This window comes from Phocoena sinus, chromosome 8 (genome assembly GCF_008692025.1).
Source record: "Phocoena sinus isolate mPhoSin1 chromosome 8, mPhoSin1.pri, whole genome shotgun sequence".
Classification (NCBI taxonomy): domain Eukaryota; kingdom Metazoa; phylum Chordata; class Mammalia; order Artiodactyla; family Phocoenidae; genus Phocoena; species Phocoena sinus.
Window position 1 is genome coordinate 25,750,689 of NC_045770.1, and position 24,986 is coordinate 25,775,674.

Below are 24,986 nucleotides of genomic sequence, written 5' to 3' on the forward strand. Positions count from 1 at the left end.
ATCAGTTCCCTTCCAGCCACCCTAACTCCAATTCATCTCATTAAAATACTGACACTATTTACTTTTAATTTACTTTTAATGAAAGAGAAAACTGATCCATTACCAAGTTACAGTAATAAGAACTATACTGAACTATGTTCAATATCCTATGATAAACCATAATGGAAAAGAATGTTAAAAAAAGAATATATGCATATGTATAACTGAATCACTTTGCTGTACAGCAGTAATTAACACAACATTGTAACTCAACTATACTTCAATAAAAAAATAAATAAAACATCATTTGTCTCCCCCAAAAAAGAACTATATTGGCAGAATTTATTTATTGCTATCAATATTAATTCATCTATAAAAATAAGTGGTTTTTGTACCAACTAGTTCTCCAATATGCTAAATATGTTAAATATATTCTAATTCACTAAAAAATTACATGTTTTAGAGTTATTCTAAGGAAACCCTCAGGTAACCTTAACCCTAAAGTAAGGCTAACTAACTCTTCACAGTTTTATGGCCAATTACAAGGCTGTCAAGTGCACATTCAAAATCACAATAAAAGCAGAAAAGTACATACAAGTCAACATGTAAGCAATAAACTATTGCTTATATAAAAACAAGTGGCAACAAAAAGTTCCATACCAGCTAATGATTCTGGAATCAGTGGCACTTTATAGGGAGCTCAGGTTTCACAGTATTTCACAAAAATACTGTGAGGTATATGCACCAAAGGTCATCCACTCCATTCTCCTCACTAGCATTTTCCCAACAAATAATCCTATGAAAACATTACTCTGACACTGACTTTAAATGCTGACTTTTTGGAGACAATAAAGCCCCACTCTAACAGAAGACCTTTAAAACAGAAAAAAAACGTTAATGAATATTTTTTCACAATTCATGTCCTTCACCAATTATTTTGAGAGAAAATGCACTTTAGCCAAGGCAGTATAAAACTATACTTTGTTAATACTTAGTAAATAACTGATGCTTATTAAAATAGTAAACCTCTGTTTGCTATAATTCATCAGTAGATGAATTACCTTAGATCTCTCATTTCTATATGATTTCTGTCCTACTGTGGAATGATTTTATCCTACACCATCTATATCTTATGGCTTTTGATGAAACACCCACAACCCCTTTAACAGTATCAAAACCTGTTAAAACTGAAATCGTCATAATCCTCATTTATTTTAAATTGTATTACGCAAAGGGAGCTAAGCAATATATCATCCTTCTCCCTTAAGTCTCCCTATTCAATTCTGTCTTCCTTTCCCCAACATTACCTAAATCCAAGATACAGGATCAGGTGGCAACACTTCAGCAGAAAACACAGTATACACCCTTTAATGTTTTAGCATAGATGCTTCATTGTACCAATCAACTATTACAATTTCCAAGAAAATACTCAATGCTGTACCTCATAAGACTATAAACACATAATTTTACTTAATTGGAGCTAAAAATGAGCTTTGCAGATTATGCCTGGAAAAGGCTTACATTTTTCAAACAACTAAAATTAGAAGATCATTTTGGTATGCACAAGATGTACTAAATAAAGCAGTACGTTTAACACTAAAAGCCTCCAGTAGGGAGGGCATTGTTCACAACTATCTCTCTTTGTATATCCTTTTTTCCAGAGTTTAAAAACCTCCTTAGAGTACTGTACTGCATTATCACAGTGAATGCCAGAGCACCAAAATAAGGAATAATCTGTACTTAATATCCCTAATTTGTAAATAATGAGACAATATAACAACTAGTTTCTAAGCCAACAAAAGAAAATCAATGACAAAAATGTTGATGTCTAGAAATAGTTCTTTACCATTACTACAGAGGGCATAAACCACTCTGTAATGTGCACATGTTTCCAGGGAGTCCTAAGGAAGAGACAATGGAACAAATGCATGACAGAAGCATGACTGGTCTTCTGCAACAAGCTTTCTCCTTCTCTTCAGGTTTCTCTTTTTATTCCATGCCAACCACTTAACTCAAACTTCAACCTGCAGAGCTGGTAAACGATCAAACTATCTAGAGTTTATACTAAGTAGAGATGGTCATTTTGAAAGGAGAAAAATTTGTTACTCTGATCATATTTTCTGACCTATGACTTTAAATCTTTTTTGATGATAGGTGAAATATAAATAACATTCGGATGAGTGAACAAACACAATTCTAGTCTTTACTATAACCTTGTAATATGTTAAGAAGGTGAGAGAAATATGTATCCCTCAAATCCAATCCACCAATATTCTAACCACACCACCCAAAGCTGGTAAATATAAATCATAGAGTTGGAAAACTGCCCTCTGGCATCCACAGACAGGGCTTCCAGGCATCAACATTTTCCTTAAACTCATTGAAACTCTATTTGTCCATGCTAAACTCCCCAACTCAGAACAGGTCCTCTTTCTTTACGGTGTTTTTCTTTTCAGAGTTAATCAATTTTTGCATTTGCATAAATGATTGCACAGAAGACTTTAAATGTAATTCTTTGTAAAAGGTGAGATCTAAGCAAACCAAGATTAATCATACTTCAGTGACTTGTTAAAAATAAAAATAAAGCTTACATTGAATATGACTAGTAAAGCTGTCCTCTTTGTCCTCAGTCTATATTTCAAGAATTATGATAGGACATAAATTAAGAGAACAGCTACGTCCTAGGCACATAATCACCTGTTGGATACATGCCAGCGTCTTGTGAACAGGAGGCAGTCATTTACAAGATTGTGCTTTTTACATTTTGAGAACAACCCATCATCATTTACAGGGAAAAACATTAGACCTAATATCTGTTTTCCAGAAAAATTTAATATTTATGGAAATCTAAACCCTGTTATACAGTCCCTTTCTAAATTATAAGTACTTATTTAAAAACTACTCTTTCCCTAATACCATCAGGTAGCATACTGCCTGCTGTTCTTTTCACTCACTAACTTAATCTATCAACTAAGCTATGCTGGGCCAACAGTATCACCTGGTGTTTACTATATCAAATTGTCTGACCTAGAGTTTCTTGTAGGAATTGTGTACACTTATTCTCAAGTCACAGTTCAGAAAAAGTCTTTAGTACTTCTTACATATTCATCATCTTGTACACCTCTTACTCCCTCTAACTCAGTGATTCTCAAAGTAGGCAGCATAAGGAAAGGAAAGGAAAGGAAAGTAGATGTGAGGGGCAGGGAATCATTTAGAAAATTAGTAATTAAAGAGAAGTTTTTCAATATATTAAAAATCCCTTGGCCAAGATTCTGATACATCCGTCTTAGTGGAACATCATCTCACCTCACCCTTTCAAAAATCACAATGCATCAAAAGAAATAGATATCACTTATGAGAGAGTCCTGGGAAATACAAAATCAGAAAACTATAAACAGTTCTTGGGTAATGCCCAACCCCACCCCACCTTTACTCTCACCCCTTATCTTCTCCAATAATGTTGACTTGTGTAGTATGACATCCATGCAGTTGTACTAAGATTGAAGTAAGTACATCTTTTCACTGCCCATTATTGTCTTAGACAAACCACTTACATCTATATGCCTCCCTTCACAAAAGGTCCATGTTCTTATTATAATATTTTATGCTTAAAAAAGTTACCTAGGAAGAAAATGTAGTCAATGTCTAGCTGGAGTTCCAGCTTGTTAAAGCCAGGTCTGCCTCTGGGAGTCAGATATGTTTAGAAAAATCTGGTAAACTCATGCATTGAGGTCACCTGGAATCTGTTTATAGGAGGGACTCAGGTGTCTCCAGGGAAAGTACTTACCCTAAAGGGAAAGAAAGGGGAACAAGTTTTTCCTAGTCTCCAAAATCTGATTCTGAGAGAGGTGATTCTGAGTTTTGTATGGAGTCAGTGACTAAGATTTGCTGTTCCCCACCACCACTCCCCAGAACTCCATGGATTTCTGTCTGAGTTCTGAGGCAAAAAGAAGATTCCAAAAAAATTGAAAGAGGTATCTTTCCCAAAAAACAATAGAGCAAAAAATATTCCTGGTATGGTATCTACTTTGTGTATAATACAATGTACCTCTCACACACCAAGAACTTCAGATCATAAGATAGGACATCTCATTTATGGTACTTTATAGCTGCATGATTCAGTGCAGTTTATAACAGTATCCCTTACCATGTTGGGAACATCTAAAAACAGCCCTTTGCCAGAAATACTAGTATTTTCAAGGTAGACACCCCCCTATAAACAGGGTGCAGAGACTTCCATAGATGACCTACCTCACTGCCTTTGTAGAGTCCACTATGAGTACATGTGAGCCACCCTCCAGCCCCAACCAGGCATTCCAGAAATAGTAGAATAAATAATAATAAAGCATGGACTTTGAGAAAAGAGGAAGATCCCCAATTAAGAGCCAGAGAAATATGGATTACAGGAGACTAATAATACTCTGATATGAATATTTAGAAAAGTTTGCCTGGAATGTAATGTTTTCCAATCTCCAACTAAATGGCATGCATGTAATTTCCATTTAAACATCATCAGAAGTATTGAAACTAAGTCATTTGAAGACAAGGTCTTGGTCTCAATTCACCATAGTCTCCAAATCTCCAAATCTCTCTTTGGTAGAAAATGAAACATTTACTCTTTTTTACTTTTCCCCCTTCCCCTTACTCATTCTCTCCCAACCTTATAAATATATAGTTACTATACCGAGTACGTTAGCAGTACACTGAAGAATTCCTGAGACATCTTCAATGTCTTCTTTGTTGGAATGGTCTGCATAGGAGCATCTGTTAGAAATATTGTAGAAATTCTTTTCTACATCCCTATAACTAAGAAGAAAACAAAATTAGTATATGGAGAAGTTTTTAAAAGACTCTGCAAATGCACTCATATACATACACAAAATCATGTGTTTATGCTCTTAGCCTAATGACATTTTCAAACAACTGAAGCTTTAAGACATAATTTCTGGCATAACCCATCACTAACATCAGAATAAGCAATGTGGACCTGGAATTGGAACAGTCATTAACAAGAAAGCAATGTGTGAAAAAAAATAAATGATAAGAACCAGAAAATACATCAGTTTGTATAGCTAATGTTTCTTTACTTGAATGCTTCATAACTACTGGTAATTTGTTTCTATAATGAATTTGCCTAGAAAAAGAATAATTAACGGTGTTAATTCGGTGCGTTAGCACTAACTGTGTTGAAAGTAAACACATCTTAACTTCTATTACAGTCAAGAAATTAGCATGGATAACAAATAAGCAAATAAAGCATTTGGTGTCTGACAGAATTTGAATCATGGTCTTACCTTTTTGTATCTGTGAGACTTTGGGCAAGTAACCTAATCTCTGTTAGTCTAACTTTCCTCCCTCATGAAATGGAGATACCTCCTAGAGTTCTTAGGAGGACTTAAAGATAAAATGCCTGTGTTGACTGAAACTTTTCCAGTTTCCTCTGAATTAGAGCTAAGGCACCAAAGCTGCAGAAAATAAAGGTCAAACGCTTCCATGTTTCAAAAGAGTAGCCAAGAAGACCAGACATCGCCTTCAGAACTTAAGAAATGACTAAATAGTCACTGCCATTGTCACCTCACCACCAGCATACATAAGCCAAGGAACAGGAAAATTTTGAAAGAAAATAATAAGAAGAATGAGTTATTGGCCTAGGAGGAGAGCACTGTTGTTATCTCCCCCCACCCACACACACACACACAAACACAAGTAAAAGAGAGAAGGGGAATGAATATTCCCTACAGAGGACCAGTTGGTGAAAGAGGGATCTACTCTGATAGAGACTGAGGCTTAGGTATCTCATTCCTCCATGAATATCTGCTGAGGTGGTGGAATTCCTAATCATCCCTCTATACCTGACTGAATGGAAGAAGATTCCAGGGAGTGTTATTAACAGGGAAAATAAATAGAGCCAAACTGGAACTGGCCTACAGTCCTACTATTTGGTAAGGCAAAAACTATGGGTTTCCCATGGGAAAATTCATATTTAGTGATATGGAGATATCACTAAAGAAAGGTGAGCTGGGGGTGTCCCATCCTATTGCTTTCCCTATCTAGAGGCTGCAGCCAGGGGCAGGGATTACACTAGCAAAACTGTGGAGTGAAATTCACAGAGCCAGAAGCTGAGGCATCTGAAGCAGTAAAGGCAGAGCCTGTACATGCACCTTGCTGAGGGCATCACAGCCAAGAGAGGATTATTACAACCACCAGTGAAGTAAACGAGACTTCTACTATTTCCCATTTTATTCATGCCTGATATAACACATCAGAAGAGAAAGTAATCAGAAAGGACTGGCCTAAAGCAGAGGAGTCAATAATACATGATATCACCACTACATTGCATTCCAAGCTCCTTAGGCCAAGGTGTAACCCAGGCAGAGAGGGACAGTGAATAAGATTGGATATGAGATTGAAGATTTGAATTGGTCTGGAGTGGACTTTATACTCCCTGAAAGTACTTGGAATACAGTGCAATCTGCCCAACCTAGTATCAAAGAGGGCTCATCATAGCATGTTTGAAATGACTGGGGAGAAAAAAGTAAAAGGGTTTCATGTTTGTAAGATTAGACTCCAATAAACCAGTTAAGCAAAATGCTTACTACAGTTTCTAGAATGCAGGAATCACTCAGTAAAAGGTGGAATGGGGAGCACAGTCATTAAACACAGACAAATACAGGTTTATTTTTAAATCAAGCTCCACCATTTTAATCAGAGTGACCTTAAACAAAATATTTTTTCTCACAGTCTCAATCTCCTCATCTGTAAAAATTAGCTTAATACAGTGATCCTATGAAATAGATTGTTAGTATTAAATAAAATAACAGATATGAAGTGCCCAGTATATTACCTCAAAAACAGAGAGCAATCAATAGCTATTAGATTTTATCTAACTTGTTTTTATTCAGTAAGATAGATATTATATGTAAATATATCCAAAAAAGCTACATCACTTTTTAGATAAAATAATTTATAGCCACAAAATCTGACCACAACAGCATAAGTAATATCACTGAAGCCTGTTTCCCAGAATAAGCAGGGTTAACCCACTCCTAATTTCACTTCTAACGTTCTATTGAAATTATTCTAGCTTAATCCTTATTCAACTGTCAAAATAAAAAGAGAACAGAGGTTGGCTGTATAAAACAAACATAGAGCCCACAGTGATAAATGGTGTAATAATATACCTTTAGATGACTATAGGAAACGGTGTCCCAGACCAATATGAGTTTGGCAGCAGTCCTACCTGCGATATTAGCACAACGATGCTCATTCTGGCAAAAAGTATAAAATGAATGGCATGATATTGAATACATATTTTTCTATACTTTGATGTTTAAAAATATATAATGAATTAAAATTACATCTCAGAAAGATGATCATGTTATTTTCTAATCATAGTTTTAAAGAAATCTCTGCTTTGTCTTCCCTACCATAGCAATCCATTTTTGTGAGCTAAAGACCAGTAGGAGTGCTGTAGTATAAACATGAGTGAGAGCAGTTAGATTAGGCACTCTGGAGGAAGAAATTTAGATTTTAAAAAATCCAAATTCTCTGTAAGAAGAAAGCTGTAGCTGGAACATGAACTGGGCATATTTAACTCCTGATGCTAAACAAATGATTGCAGAGTTTTTTCTTTTTCTTTTCTTTTTTTTTTTTTTGAGGTACACAGGCCTCTCACTGTTGTGGCCTCTCCCGTTGCGGAGCACAGGCTCCGGATGCGCAGGCTCAGCGGCCATGGCTCACGGGCCCAGCCGCTCCGCGGCATGTGGGATCTTCCCAGACCGGGGCACGAACTCGTGTCCCCTGCATCGGCAGGCGGACTCTCAACCACTGCGCCACCAGGGAAGCCCGAGTGCAGAGTTTTAAAGGCTCAAGGAGGACAGGTAAAGGATACAGCAAGAGGAGAAAGAGAAAGACAATCAACAAAAATTAAGGTGCAAAAGAGTCAGATACAATAGTGGTAATTATAATTCAACAAACATACTGATTACCTATGTATACCAAGCTGATTATATGACTTACCATATTATTACCATTAATATTTCATTTAAACATCACCCCTACCGTGCTATTATTCCCATGTTTAAAAATGAGAAAACTGAGACTCAGGGAGGTTAAGTAATCTGCCCATGATCATTCAAAGGCACAACCTGACTTTAAATCTAGTAAATCTGGTATGTCTACTTCCAAGCACATTTTCGCAGTCCCTTGCTCTATACTACACAATAAAGCTGCACAGAGAGAAGGGCACAAGATAATGACAAGAATGACATCAGAAAAAATTGTCACCATAAACCAGATTTTCCTCAATCCTGAGTTCCTTTTGATTCCTAAGGTAAACACTGCCTGTCTCCTACTTACCACTTTTGCTTCTCACTATTCTTCCCACCCCACACTGCCCCAAAACTAGTCCGTTCCCTAGAAGCTTGAGTTAAAGAAAGGCTAACATAAAGATGAACAGTCAGGGCCCTCTTTTCTCATTTTAGATTGAGGGAAGAAGACTGCATATGCAGAGTTTACACAGCAATCAAAATTTACCACAAAGTCAATCTGACACATTGTAGCAGAACATTAAACATAAATGGAAAACTATGCAAAAAAATGAGTATAATTTATGCCATAAAAAGAAGGATTTTGGATACTAGAACTATAGATTTTAGAACTATAATGGACCCTAGGGATTACTCATTTTACACCCCCTTCCGAAGCATAATTTACTCTTTTATCCACTATATACATACCTCTGTGTACATACCTCTAGGGTACAATGTATTCATTTATTCGCACTCCTCCCTCCCCCCAAAAAACTGTTAGTTCCTCCTATGTACCAAGCATTTACAAAGACACAATAATGTAAGAGTAAATAAGATAAATAACCAAATAAGAAAATAAACAAGATAATATAAGCTAATGATAAGTACTATGAAGAGGGATAATAGAGACTAATGTAGCAGAAAATCACTGTGGTTGGAGATTGAGGTAGGGGATTGAAGATTACTTTAGGTGGGTATCATACCTTCCTGAGGATATGACATTTTAACAAAGACTTAACTGTATAAAAGAATAATCCATGCAAACATCTGGGGACAGAGCATTCCAGGTATATGAAATAGTATGTGCAAAAGCCTTGAGCCTAAGCAAGCTTTGGTATAGTTGAGAAACCAACAGAAGGCTGGAGTGGCTGGAGTGGAGTGACAAGTGGGGAGTGGAAGAAGATGAAATCAGAGAGGTAAGCAGAGGCCAGATCACAGGAATAGCTCAGATTTTATTCTATTACAGTAAGTTATTATATGGTTTTAAACAGGGATTTCAAAGCATGATCCCTGGACCAGTAGAATCAGCAGTATCTGGGAACTCCTTAGAAATGCCAATTCTTGAGCCCCACCCAGACATACATGATCAGAAACTACAGGAGTAGAAGCCAGAAAACTAGATTGGAATCTCTATCTGAGAGACCATGGTGACAGTGGAGATGAAGAGATGAAGATTTACCATACCTCACGAATAAATTATTTAAGCACTTATTTTCCCAGCTTGAATGATCTCTATGAATAAATAAATGGACAAGTGAATGGATAAGTTAAGGAACAGAATAAATATTTAAAGATAAAGTTGCTGAAGTACAGAGAGGCTATCTTACTTCCTAACAAGAGGCTCCATCGGCTACTCCCTCCCAATCCTCCATCTGTCTGATCCTTTCAACAGCTGCTCACTTCATTCAAGTCTAGGTCTTGGAGACTAAAAAAAGCCTCAGAGAGTTTCTATGGGCCACTGGTATAAAAATTAATTAAGGCGCAAGACTATATAATCCTGGAGCTCTGATAAATAATGCAGATCCAAAGGCAGAGTACCAAAACAGAGGAAAGGGAAGATGGGAAGGTTAGCGGTTGGAGGCTGAATTATGAAATTAAAAAGAAAAAGGCTAGCTCCTACTCTCTGTTACCCATTCTGATTCATCATCCAACCCTAGACACCTAAAAGCTGAATTATTTCAAGACAAGCTTTAGGCAAAGCCCAATTTCAGGGATTAGGAAAAGCACCTCTTTCCCACCCTCACCTCCCCAGAAACATGTAAAATAAACTTTCCAGCACTTGCTTGCAATTGCCTGAAATCCCTTTAACTGTAAGAAACACATTCCTTTTCACAGTTAGAGATAAAATTGTGTTTTCTTAAGAGGAACAACACATATGAGTGAATACGTTTTAATCCAAGTGTTAGCGATCATAGATGCTCTCCTTTTTCAGTATTGGAAAAAGAAATTGAAAGCAGAAAGGTGGACTCTAAAAAGGCAAAGAGGACACTGGACAGGGAAACCGTGGCCGTTTTTATCTTCATCAGCATGAGCACAGAAAAAGACAGTGAGCAAAGGCACTTCAAATCCTCAGAAGGTAGCCAACACCCAAGCAAAAATATGCTACTAGGTCTTAGAACCAGTAGGACATTAAGACACCTCTTTATATGAAAGTCCTATACCCTGTCTGTTCTTTAAATAGTGTCTGCAATAAACAGAACTAGGGAAAGACTATTTAGGCAATGAACAAAGAAATACCACAGGCTATGTCTACAGAGATTGAGAGGAGAGTTGAGGCAGTTATTTAGATGAAGGAGAACTCCATCCTACTAATGGAAAAAACAATTTTCTGCTGATTATAGTAATACAGTTTAGTTATCTAGTTTGATCATATTTATAAGATTCCCACTCTGACTTGCCATGAAGACATAATTTAGTTCACAAATAAGACTATTTCATCAGTCATTATTTGATTTCAAAACGGAAAGGGCACTCATAATTCCAGAAATAATTTGCATTTCATTACTGGTATTGTCATCAAAATCTTAAAAATAATGATGATAATGAATATGAGTAAACAAGCATGTGGTGCTTACCACATACCAGGAATTGTTCTAAATACATTGACTAGTTTAATCCAAACACCATATTTGAAAGCAGCAAATCCAATGAGTGATTAAGTTTTATTTTAGAGTATGTGGGAAGAGATTAACTTGACATTATTTATCTCCCTTAAAATAAACCATTTAAAACTACAAATAGCCTCAAATTAAAAGCCATCTCATGAGTTTAAATAATATGTTTTTTCTAGTACTGTACTCTTGAGGATTGATATGACAAAGTTTCAGGGCAATTCCCTTTGAAATGACAGTTAACATAGTCATCAAGCACTTAAAGTATATGGCATTCTACTTGGTACTGAGATTATTTTTCCACTAAGTTTTCCTCCCTTTTGTTTTATAAAAAAAAAAAAAAAATTCACACTATATCCTAATAGCCAAAAATATGTTCTTGATCTCCATGGTAATGACTATTACCCATAAATGTTAAATGATTCCCCACAGCATTTCAAGAGGTACCAGGGTTTGAAACTTGACTCCTCATAAGTTCTTAAACTTCTACAAAGATAAATAGCTGTAGTATATTGTACATTTAATTTAAATAGCTAGACTGAATCAGAAAGTGAATTTAGGCTTTTGTATTTGCCAACTGCTTTCTGCCGTACCCAATCAAGGATATACCTTACACTTATTTGGAGCTTCCTGTTTACAAAATACTTCCATTAAAATTACCTCATTTAATAATGACATATAATCCTTGATTTAGTTGTTACCATCATCATCACCCTTTAAAAGAGATAAAGTTACTTTAAAGTTCTATGTCCTGGTGAGGCCTTGAATTCCTGTCTTTTGACCTCAAATCTTCTTACTTTACATCATACCACAACCATTTCAGGAAATGGGGAATAAATAAAGGAAATATGTAGCATGTGACTTTAACTAAACAAACACTTCTCACTGAACTGTGTTAAGCTTGTAGTGAATTTGATTAAACTTTACTGAAGGATCCTAAAATCACATTTAAAGCCTCTTGGTTGGTACTAATGAACCTTATGATATTACTAAGGCAAAATATGAGATTCAGTGGATGAGAATGAGAGGGTAAGAGCACAAGAAGGAAGAAAAAGGAAAGCACTAGCAAAAGGGATTTTACTTAAAAGGATTCAACACAAATAAACTAAAGGAAATCACTCCATGGGGCTCCTATGAGCTCCCACTTCACACTGAGATCATAATCATTATGCAATAAGGTTGACTTGGTTGCCCACGTGTTCAACAGCTATGTTTGAGTAACTCATTTTTTTAAATTGGAGTATAGTTGATTTACAATGTTGTGTTAACTTTTGTTGTACAGCAAAGTGATTCAGTTATACATATCTACATTCTTTTTATATATATTCTTTTCCATTATGGTTTATCATAGGATACTGACTATAGTTCCCTGTGCTATACAGTAGGACCTTGCTGTTTATCCATTCTATATATAATAGCTTACATCTGTTAACCCCAACCTCCCACTCCATCCCTCCCCCAACACTTTCCCCCACCACTTGGCAACCACAGGTCTGTTCTCTATGTAGTAATTATCTTTAATTTGTCCCCAATAATAGCCAAAATCCATTTTTACTTACCCAGTAAATTGGTGCTCATAATACTGCAATGTCCTCTTGAGAGTTTGCTGTATCATCTGGGGCTACAGAATAATAATAATAATAATACATTATCAGCAAATCAGTGTCATTCCCATTCTGAGTATCATAAGCAGATATGTAGCATCTGATTCATCTCATAAGAGTTTTCATTTTACAATATAAACCCATCATGAATTCTGCCATGTATTTTCCCCACAAGAACTAATAATATGAGGCACTCAGCAATTACCCAGAATTTCCCAATTTCAAATATGATAGCATTTCCTAGCCATATTTTCCCCAATGCTTTTGTACTAGCTATTAAGTTCAACAAAATACTCATTGGCTGCCTACAATAAACCTAGACATTGGGGGCAGTGGAGAGGGGTGTACTAAACAAGATGAGTAATGCCCAAGTCAAGCCTGACTTCCTCAAGAGATTTCAAGCAAGGGTTCTAGAGTGTCCCGGAGGGGCCACAGTGTTTGGGGCAACAAATGGGATCTGCAGAAAACACCTAAGCAGCTCATGACTGAATTTTATAATCCTCTCCTCTCCATGACAGCTAAAGACAGAGTTTCTTAATCCCAGAGCAAGAATTATTCTAGACTTATTTAGGCAACAGAGCCTCATCTTGGAGTCTCAGACCTAGGGAGGCATGAAAGTGACTCAAAGATCTTAAAACACAGATTTTATTAACAAATTATAATAAGAACCAAATTCTCAGTGGCAAGGGTGTGAATTTTTTTTTTTTTTTTTTTTGCGGTACGCAGGCCTCTCACTGTTGTGGCCTCTCCCATTGCGGAGCACAGGCTCCGGATGCGCAGGCTCAACGGCCATGGCTCACGGGCCCAGCTGCTCCGCAGCATGTGGGATCTTCCCGGACCGGGGCACAAACCCGTGTCTCCTGCATCGGCAGGCGGACTCTCAACCACTGCACCACCAGGGAAGCCCTGAATTTTTTAAATAATAAAAACTTCTAATCAAGCAAGAAAAAAAAACCTTATCAAAACATTGATCTATTATAGCCATGGATGAATTTTGGGGGGTTATAATGACTCTGACAAAGACCCTTCAAGATGTGAGAGCAGCATGGTAGTTTGGTAATCTTGTGGGCTGTCACTAATTAACCACACAAACCTATATAAATCTAAAAAGGTAATCTGCAGAAAGCATCTAGCACAATGCTGCTACCTAAGAAGCAGTTAATAAATATCAGTTTATTTCCCATCCCTAATCCTTCAAAGAGATTGTCTTAAGATATGTAATTTAAAGGAGACTACAGAGATTGTTGTCAGGGTTCACTTGAACCTCTTCCATGTTTACCTCTCTATGAAAAATGTCCAGGATAGATGTAAAAATCTCCCTACCTAATACTTTCAACATCCTCCTTGGTTGGAAATGGCTATTTTAAAGCGTGAGGAAACTGAGCTTCAATTAAATCAAGGGCATCCACTGAGAACTATTCTACACTACCATTTAGGAGAACATCTTCACTGAGCAAATCTAAGAGCTCAGATATATTCTTCACTTTAGCCAAGCCATTTCAGAAATTAATTTTAGGAGAAATCAGCCTCCAGTGTTCAAAGAAAGAGATACAGGGCAACTTCTTTCAACAGCTGTTTTTCCTTTATACTAGGTTAAAAAGATGAACATGAGGCCTCAAACTGGTACAGATGTTTCTGTTCATAAGAATAGAATCAAAGTAGAATAGCATGCCTAGGAAAGGAAAATCATTCCTGACCCAAGAAGCAATGAGTCTGTTGAAAAATCCAAAGAGGGTGAAGCAGACACAGCAAACCTAGCACACATAAAAAGTGTGCTTTAAAAATCCAACCCATGGCCAACCTAAATCAAGTCATTATCAGTCACTGGCTCAGTACCCCTGGGATCTGAGCCTTCTGAACTGCTTTGGCAGTTTCTGAGCCAAGATAACTTTCTCTTTGGCAACATGCCCTAAAAGCAGTGAAAATCCACAGAGGGATTATCCTTCCAATAACCTCTGGTGACAAAATATGGAACAGAAAACAGGAACTAGAGTGCATAGGGTCAGTTAAGACCAGAATGACCTCCTTTGTACCAAAGGACATTTTATTTTCCTGTACCAGGAATTTCCCAGTCATTAAAAAAAGCAAATGTTTGTGAAAGGAGTTAAGCCATTTAAAGAACTGACTTTTTTCTTTTCTGAAGCAATTACTTTTACTCCCCAGTGGGAATTATATTTATAGTTTCCAAATACATTAAATGGAAAATGTTCTCTGGGCACATTCAACAAAGCTTCAACTTCATAAAGATTTATATACTTCCTACTGCTTGCCAAATCCAGTGGGCACATTCTGGTGGTCTGAACTGTAAGCATAGAGGCTGACTGCAGAGTATCCCCTGATCAGAAAGCCAAGGCTGACTTCAATACAGACCTGACTCCTCACCATGGACTATCACCACGGATTCACTCCAATCTTCTTCAGAGTTTGCCTGATTCTGAGACATCTTCACATAATCTGAGCCTCTCTGACATGAATAAAAAGCACAAAGTGAAGACCTGCACATGGGCCAAAGCCTTCTGAAGGGGTGACTTCTGCCTTGAAGGTTGTAGGGTCCATTTACTAAATGTCAATGTACGCCAGTGATGCAAGTCAGTGTAGATTAGTGGGAAAAGCAAGGGCTCTGAAGATCTGCAGATCTTCTCTCCTTTTCTTTAACAATGAAACTCCATACCAGTTCCATCCAACCTTCAACAGACCAAAATCCCATCCCTCTTATCTGTATCTATCCTTTTCTTTAAGAAGGAGTTTGGAAAGATGATTTAGAAAAGAGGATTTAAGATCAAACTGAGTTCAAAATCCAACTCTTACTCACGAACTAGACGACCTTGGGCAGTTTACTTAAGCTATCTGAAATGATTCCTTATGTGTACATTATTTTTATGGGAATTAATTGAAATAATTAAATCAAAGTCACTAGTACATAGTAGGTGCATAATAAATGATAGTTATGACTATGTTCACTGGGTTCCTACCCTCAAGAGTCTCAAAATCTAGTGGAGTACAAAGTTTATGTTAGAACACCCACCCCACAAGTGTAATGTTTCAAGATCCTCATCAGCTAAAAAACTCAATAGACTTACCAATAATACTAATAGTGAGAAGATGGTGCCTATTCCAGCTGAGGGGAAAATAGGAAAATGGTAGCTGAATTTATAAATATTTCCAATGAAACCTTCAGATCAGTCCAGAGAGATGGTGATAAAAGCAGAAATCTCAGAAGATTGAGAATAGACCTAAATCCAGGCCTGTAAGGGGGAAGGACATTGATGCACCATAGCTAAGATGAATACTTCAAGCATTATACTTTATAACTAATTAGAAACAACGCATGAACCTCCTTCTTATGACATAAAGAATGTGCAACAGGAGAGCTGGATGATGTAATATGTTTTTAGCCATATGCTACAGGATCTGAAAGACAAGGGTTAGGAAGGAGACAAAATCCACTGTCCCTATCATACAAAAGAAAATCAAAGAAGTCTGTAATTTTTTCTCTCCTTCCCCCAAACTAAGATAGAGATAGTAGCTTCCTACTGTCTCTACTCAACACAAAGAAGCAATGGACAGGAAGACAGCTGGGAAGAGAAAGCAGCCATCTGTGTCCTGCACATGTATTGTCTAGGGCTCAAAGAGGAAGTACCCAAAGCTTCCATCATGTGGCAACAAGAAGCCATCTTCATCTCTAGTCTCATTAACAGCTTCACTCTACTTAGCAGTGACTGACCCCCACAGACTAAATGTTATGCTCATGAAAAGTCATGGGATCCAAACAGCCAGCCATGAAATAATCCAAAAAGAGCCAGAGAAATGATCCCTGAGTAGTGGGAGGAAGCAGTTCTCAGCAACTGGCCCTTCAAGCTCAGACAGCCCTGCAGAGGCTCCCACACAGTCTCTGCTCTAGATATCTGCACCAGATGGTATGGGGATCAGGCAGGAGTCAGGGAGTCAAGATGTGCGTGTGTGTGTGTGTATCACATGAAATGCAGTTGTCATCGTACAAAGTACACATACATCTAAATTCTACAGAGATGAAGTTGTGGCTCAGACTGATTAAGTAAGTAGCCCAAGATCATATAGCTCGTAAGTGAATCAGTCACTGCAAGCCAGGACTGGCTTCAAAGTGTGCAATATTTCTACTAGATGCTTTGAGGGTCCCTCTCACCTTTACTATTCTGTCGATCCTATATATTTTTAAAATATATACAGCCTTCATCATGCCAAAAACAAACAAACAAAACTCCACAGATAATTTTAAAATAAACTTCTCATTTCTGCTTTATAACACAAAACCACAAGCTACAGAATTAATGGAAACAATAGGTCTGCCTTTAAAGAAACATCCATAAATAGCCATGTCATTTTATTTATTTAAGTATGAAAAATATATACTTCAGTGTCAGGAACTAAATGATATGGATATATAATTAATTACTATTGCTCTAGGCCAGTGATTTTCAACTCTGCCTACAATTAAAATCCCCTGGGGAGCTTTTAAAAAATCAATGCCTGAGTGCCACCCCCAAACTTTCCAATACAACTGGCGGACCCATTTGCTTCTAATGTTAGTCAGGGTTGAAAACGTTTCATGTAAGATATAAACATGATGATCAAGACCAATACTCTATAAAAGTTACCTGAATAAGTCAGCATTAATGAGAGTAGTTTCTTTACTCAAATATCAAAAGAAGAAAGGTTCTGAAAGATGTTCACACATAACTGCTAAATCAACACAGTTCCACTAACAGCTCATAGTTAAATATGATTTGTTAGGTAAACAGAGAACTATATTGCTTGAAGCATTTCCAAGTAATTCACTCCCATGCACTTATGTCAGTATTCAATTTTGTACTGACATATACATAACAATGCAACAATTAATACGATTGCTGCATTTAATCTATGCAAGGCACTGCTTTAAGCCCATTACATATATTAACTCCTTTGATCTTCACATTAACAGTATGAGATAGGTTATTATTTTACAGATTAGAAAACTGAGACACAGAAAGTTTAAGTTGTCCTATGTCAAACAGGTAAAAAGAGACAAAGCCAGGGTTGAAACTCAGGTAGTCTGTTCCAGAATCCAAGCACTTAATCTCCAACCTGTACTGCACATAATTTTTAACACCCTGTATTTGGTTCAGCACTTTACATTTCATGTTTTTAATGCATATTATCCCAATCGATCTTTGCACCAATCCAATGACATAGTTAGATTGATATTATCACCATTTGACTAAAAAAGAATCAAAGTTAGAGAGATTAGAAGCCCTCCTTTACAAAAAGAGCATCTTTTCCCCTAGGAAACTTCCATAATAAGAAAGCATTTTTTTAACATCAACATAAAAATGAAGAATCACATGGTTTCAAATTAATTGTTTGCTTCTTGACAACACACTTAATGTTCTTTAAACATATGTACACAAACAAGACCATAAGCAAAAATCATGAATATCTTGTCTTAGATATACTTTCACTTTCCCATCCTTAGCTTTCTCTCACCCTCTTCCCTACCCTCTGAGTGTCCAGTTTAGTTACACTGCATTCTGATAGGACAAATCCCCACCACCATCATCTAAACTCCCAGAATAGGTCTCCAAAAATCATCATTGCATATTCTCTTTCCTTCCTTCATCAAAATTTGAAATCCTCTTAGTACCCTGGCCCCAGATGGTACTCAGGAGGAATCCTACTTAAAAAACTTGATCCTCAATCCTTACTAAGGTAAATGATGGTATAAATGGGCTTTCCTACTTCATATAAGATGGTCTGAACCACTAAAGGTGGAATTTTGGTAAATAGGAGGGTCAGTGAGAGATAAATTAGGGAGCAAGGAACCTTTTCATCATCCTCCAAATCACAATCCAAAGATCTCTACTTTCTTCACAACATAAGAGCATTTTGCTTATAAGGATATGATATGCCAAATTTCTTCACTTAAAGTGATCAAAATTATAATGTTAGATACCCTATCTTTATGGGTAGGCCTGTAGACACCAATGGATCAAATTATATGATTGGTATTTTTAACAAAACTAATCAAAATAATAAGTCACGTCAAATAACCAGCATAGGTACTTCTGAAAGACGTGTAATTGTAGTAATTGTCAGTCTTGCTAAAGATCCAGGCATAATATGAATTTTCCCAGCCTTTGACTAAACTTACTATATATAAGCCAAAAAGGAAAAAAACACCACAAATTAAATAAGAACTTTGAGTCAGGACCTCTGTATTTCAAGCCCAGCTGTGCTACTGACCTTTTTATAAAATTAGCCAAAATCTCTTCACCTGGGAGTAAAATACCTTGGGAAAAAAATGCCTCCATTTTCCCATCTAAAAAACACATATAAGAAGTTCATAGTTCTCAGGGTCATTTGAAGTAAAGCATTGCAAAGTTAGCACTTGTAAACAGAGGGTCAGAATGTACCAGAGATTAAACCACCTTTCAGGAAACTTGGAATATCATCTGTGAACTACACCAGTAATTTCCTAAACAAAATTGGTAGTCCAGATAATTAACTACAAAAAGCAAAAATGGGGCTTCCCTGGTGGTGCAGTGGTTGGGAATCTGCCTGCCAATGCAGGGGACACGGGTTCGAGCCCTGGTCTGGGAGGATCCCACATGCCGCGGAGCAACTAAGACCATAAGCCACAACTGCTGAGCCTGCGCGTCTGGAGCCCGTGCTCCACAACGGGAGAGGCCGCAACAGTGAGAAGCCCACGCACCGCGATGAAGAGTGGCCCTCGCTTGCCACAACTAGAGAAAGCCCTCGCACAGAAACGAAGACCCAACGCAGCCAAAAATAAATAAATAAATTTAAAAACAGAGTATTACACCTTTAAAAAAAAAAGCAAAAATGATAAGTATGCTAAAAGAAAAAAATAAAAGTTGAAGATACATTATAATATATAGTTCTATACATACTGGTTGAAAATCTGCATGATTTCGTCCAATCTCCACTTTTATTCTCCTTGTGAACATAGGTACACATTTGAGTGACCTCATGAAAGCTTAGGGTGAAGGCTGATATTATGCTAATTGACCCACAATGGGATTCAAACTGATAACGTTGGCCTTATTAGAAGTAAGTTCTAGAGTTAGAAAGATGGTGGAGGAAGAGCCAAGAAAAAAGATCCCTTTGGTTCCAAAAAATCTCCTGAAAAAGAGGAAGGCTTATCAAGCCCTGAAAGTCACCTAGGCAAAGCAGGTTCTTTTGCAAAGGAAGGCACAGAGGAAAGGAAAAGAGATCAAGTTTAAGCGACTAGAATGGTTCCTACATGATTCCTGGTGGCAACTACGTGACAGGGTGCAACTCAGACGACTAGAAGTGAAACCTCATGGCTTGGAAATGCCAGATAAACATTCCTTGGCCTTTGTTTTATGCATCAAAAGGATTAATGGGGGGCTTCCCTGGTGGCGCAGTGGTTGAGAGTCTGCCTGCTGATGCAGGGGACACCGGTTCGTGCCCTGGTCCGGGGAGATCCCACATGCCGCAGAGAGGCTGGGCCCGTGGGCCATGGCCACTGAGCCTGCGTGTCCAGAGCCTGTGCTCCGCAATGGGAGAGGCCACAACAGTGAGAGGCCCACGTACCACAAAAAAAAAAAAAAAAAAAAGGATTAATGGGGTGAGTTTACTGGTGCAGAGGACCATTGCAAGACTTAGCCTGAATAAGATTTTCAATGGCGTCTTTATGCAAGTAACTCCTCAAACCATAAAAACGCTTCGTATAGTGGAACCTTATGTGACCTGGGGATTTCCAAATTTGAAGTCAGTTCGGGAACTCATCTTGAAACGTGGACAAGCCAAGGTCAAGAATAAAATCATCCCTTTGACAGACAACACAGTGATTGAGGAGCACCTGGGGAAGTTTCGTGTCATTTGCTTGAAAGACCTCATTCACGAAATTGCCTTCCCAGGGAAGAATTTTCAGGTGATCTCAGGGTTCTTGCACCCTTCCCAACTCTGAGTGGCCCGTCACGCTACCAAGAATAGAGTGGGCTTCCTCAAGGAAGTGGGCTCACCTGGCTATCGAGGTGAACGCATCAATCAGCTCATCCGGCAGCTGAACTAAACCCAGCATATTGGAAAGCACAGTGCATTGGAAGCATGTGTTTTTGTTTTATGGAATTGTTGCCCAGTATCTTCAAGCAAGATTATTTTCTGCTGTATCTTCAGAAACTGGAGGGGAAGGGTCAGGGAAAAGATGGTGATGTTCAAGGCAGGCACTTTTTATCCCACTTCAGTTCCAAGAGAAATTTCCTGTGTGTTTTCTGCAAAGACCGCCGTCCACCTCTGAAACCAGCAAACGACTTGGGCCATGGAGGAGGGAGTCCTGTTTTATCACACCTATCCTGGGATTTAATGTTGGTGAACGAATGAACACCCACACATGAATACAAGACAGCAGTGGACCAGGCCCAGGGGCATATTGAACCTGGGGTATCCAAGGGCCTTGCTTTGGAAAGAACTTGAAATACAATTAGAAAGAAGCACACAAAAGCAATGCTCGGTTGTCTGCTGTGAAAAAAAAAAAAAAGTAAGTTCTAATTAGCAGAGCACAGTGTTCATTACCATTTAATTATTGATTTTAAACAATATATTTAACATATACTCAATGTGATAATTAAGTCTTTCTATACAAAATATCTTTGCTTTCCAAATATCTTCCCCTTTGTTATTTTTTAATGCCCTTCCAGAAGAGCAATTGAATTTCAGTTTGACAAGACCTAACACCAGCAATACTGATTTAATCTGAAAACATATATTCTTTGAACTGAAACAGATTCAAAGGGCTATTTATTAGTTCTTCTCCACCTCAGGCAAGAGCACATTTAAGTAATCCAAGAATTTCTGTTTTCAACGAACACCAGAAAATAATACCACCACCTTCAGTTTGTATAACACTTCACAGTTTACGAATCACTTTCTTTTCCTTCATCTCATTATATATTCACAACCTTGTAAGTCTCAGATATAATTATCCACATTTTACAGATGAAAATGCTGAGATTCAGAGAGGTTAAGGTGTTTTGCCTCAGCTACATGCTGGAAAGAGATATCAACTAGACAAGATCTTAGGTCTCCTATGCTATTTCTTCCACAAGCTGCTGCCTCCATTGGTAATTTATCTCACTTTGGTGACCATTAGTAAGTTATTCCATGTACCTAACTGAAATCCCTTATTTCCTTTTATTTTTTTCTGTAATAGATATGAAAACAATGCTGAAAACTGTTTCCCCAAATTTGTAAATGTTGTTATTTAAATAGTTCTGGTAGGATCATTGACTTCTTAATAGAGAAACTTCAGGAGAAACATACTTTCCTGGTCACCATCTTGGCCAACTTGACTGTCTGAATAAAAATCCTGACTATGAGACAAGATGATACCACTTCTAGACATCTCAGGAAAATTGATATTGCTTTATTGCAGACCTTTGGAGAAACATGACTTCAGTCCTAAACCCTTAAACCAAACAGGACCTCACAGATGGCACAGGGCTGACTCAGTCTACAAAGTGAAATAAGAGTAAGCTTTCTGGATTCAATGCTATAATAGAAGTTGAGTGCTAAGTGTCAAACAATTGGTCCAACAAGTTACATGCCCCAACTCATTTAATCCTCACAAAAATCCTGTAGGAGAGGAAAAAGTCTTACCCCAATTTTATAAATGTGAAAATTGAACCCAGAGAAGTTAAAAAAACTTGCCCAAAGTCACTTAGGTAGTAAGTATCTAAGTCTATTAAGTGTCTGATCTATATCTGACTGCCTCCAAAAGCCAAGCTTTTAATCTTCTCCTCTAAACTGAAATACAATGTTCTATATTTACCAAGGCAGAAAAGGTTATAGTTGAAAGGGATAATTAAGTCTTAGCTAGACTGTATAATTCTGGATACAGCATTTATTTTTCTGAACCGCTATTACCTATATTATAAAATAGGGGAATTCCTAGCATAACTGTTTCTCAGGGTTGGTGTAAGCACCAAATGAAATAAAGCTATGAAGTAGTATACAAATATGTATTATATGTTAATTCTATGCAAAAATATGTTGATGAGGAGCTAGTCAAAAAATTATTAAATTGAACTAAACTGACTATGTCTAACACCTAGGACTGTTGCTAGGCATGCCTCATAGCCCAAAGATGCCAATTATATGCTGCCAAGCTAATTAGTGCCATTTCAAGTCAGGTTTAGCAATGACCTTCATGTCAGGAAATAATTTCTAGCCTTTTAAAATATCTTTGCAGCCTCCACTTGAGCATTTCCAAAGAATTCCCTATTGTTTCCAGTACCTAGAAGTTACAATGAGGTGTTTTCCAACAAGAGCCTGGAAATGAGGGAAGTGATATTTCTCTTTGACAGTTAAGTTATAAAATTAACTCATAAAACAGGGAAATGTTTTGTTAACCCTAAATGCACCAGCTTAAACAATAGTTTGTAAATGAGTGACTGGGAATTACCTTCAAATACCAGCCATGGTATAGCTCCAAAGTAGGCTACTGAGCAATAGAAAGTGGGTGAAATTAGAGAGGGCAACCCATAGGAAAGAGAAGGGAGAATAGTTTATGAAACACTACCTCTAATACTGTTCAAGGGCATACTGGTCCTCTATCACATTGAGATAAATTATTCTTAAGGTAAGGAAAATTCTTCAACCATCTTAACTAAAATGAGTCTCATGAATGAATATGGAGTATCAGGTCTCATTGTCAAGGCCTTCCCTACAACCAGATAGACCCTTAAACTGGATTAAAGAATTTGGCATGAAATTCATTATGCTCTGGCTCTCCATGGATTAAAGCAAACTTTTGGTTATGACTTGGCTCCTCATGTAGCCTGAATAGGTAAGAAAAGTGCTGACCATGCAGACTTTGAGTACTAAGCTTCATTTCACAGTTATTGCTCACTTTGAAAAAGTAAACTGTCATTCAGACGCCAACCAAAGTGCCATGGGCATTTTGTTTATCCAGTCAGTGGCTAAGAGTCTGATTATTTCAGGACTCAGACAAGCCCAAGTCCTTGGAGTTTAAAAGTTTCAGATGCTGAAATATGCCGAAACCATCAAAATACTACCCAGGGATTGTCCTGTTCAGCTCTACTGCTTCAACCTCTCTTGGAAGATAAAACTCAACAAAGGTCTAAATATGATCAGATCTAGTGCTGACTATAATCTGATGATCCAAACAGATATGAAATCTGCTTACTAGGCAGATGTTTGGCAGATAATGACTGCCATGTCATCAATGTTTATGATGAACTACATTCCTAAGCTAGAGGTATAGAATAATCATCACACTTCTTTCTGGAAAAAACATGCAAGTCAAAGAATACTAATACTGCATGACATGAAAAGTCTTATTTTTTTCATTTAACTCTACCTGAGCACATTTTTTAACCTAGGTATCACTCCATTATATAATATCTATTATATTGCTTCCTCATTCCTTCTAGTAAATTATTTAATTACAGCATAATTATGTATGATCTGTGAAGAGAAATGTATACCCTTACGAACATAACTATTTCTATGTAATCATGACTTCCTTCATATTCGGAAATCATATGACTAGCAATGTCTTTGCTGTTCCCAGACTCTGCAGCGTAAGTTAAGCTGTTGGCAGTGAGGATGGCTCACTCCGTTCATAGCTGCCTCACCCATGCGAGCCTGGAGCATACAAACATTGACAGTGGACAGGCAAACTAGGTCAGCCTAGAGACAGAGCCCTGATGAAGAAATAACACTTTGTCATTTCTAACACAGGTTTATATTATATGAACTCACAGCACCGTCAGGAACTAAACAATTGGTGACAGAAGGTAAGGTTCAAGAAAACCAACAGGAAATTGCTATCAGCCACCACTTACAAGCCACAAAGTACGAAACATGTGGAAAGCAAAATAGGAAATAGGGAATCTATGTGAACAACATTGTATATTGCTAAATTGCTTTATTGAACAATTCATGGACATGTTGAAAGACACATCATGGTGAAAAGAGCTTAGGACCTGAAACAGGAAAACCAGACACTAAAATAGGTGATTACAAGCTTCTTGACTTTAGGCAAGTTACTGTTCCCCTCTGAGCTTTGGTTTTCCCTTCCTTAAATTGGACCTCCTTACTTCATACATTTCCTGAGTGAATTAGGGTGACGAAATGAGTATTATAAAGCATGCTTTGTAAGCTCTAAATAGATATCACTTATTTCTTGTGGTTTTTCTGTATGGAAAGTATAGATTAGCACATCATTCTCTCATAGTCCTGAAGTGGGGAAAATCAAGAAGAAAAAAAAATGATGTCACTAATGTTTCGTGTTTTTAGATGTTAAAAAATGCATCTGGTGAAAGCCCCTGGTTTTTCAAAATTCTCTTCAAATCTGCTCACACTAAAAACTAACTAATCAAAATAAGCCATTTATTACAAAATCGGTTATAATAATGTGAATTGATATAGAGGTCATTGCAGAAGACCTCCAGCAAAGA

General features: G+C 37.4%; 1 protein-coding gene and 1 pseudogene across 1 annotated transcript in view; one reads left to right on the plus strand and one right to left on the minus strand.

Moving 5' to 3' along the window:
- The window catches only part of GUCY1A2 (guanylate cyclase 1 soluble subunit alpha 2), a 409,166-nt gene that overhangs the window by 362,963 nt on the left and 21,217 nt on the right, over positions 1-24,986 (minus strand). Inside the window, exons 2-3 of the mRNA XM_032642081.1 lie at positions 12,460-12,521; positions 4,664-4,785 (exon numbers count right to left, since the gene is read on the minus strand). Of these exons, the coding sequence (XP_032497972.1) occupies positions 4,664-4,785; positions 12,460-12,521 (184 nt within the window). The remainder of the gene's footprint in view (positions 1-4,663; positions 4,786-12,459; positions 12,522-24,986) is intronic.
- Positions 19,612-20,583, plus strand: LOC116758833 (annotated as a pseudogene).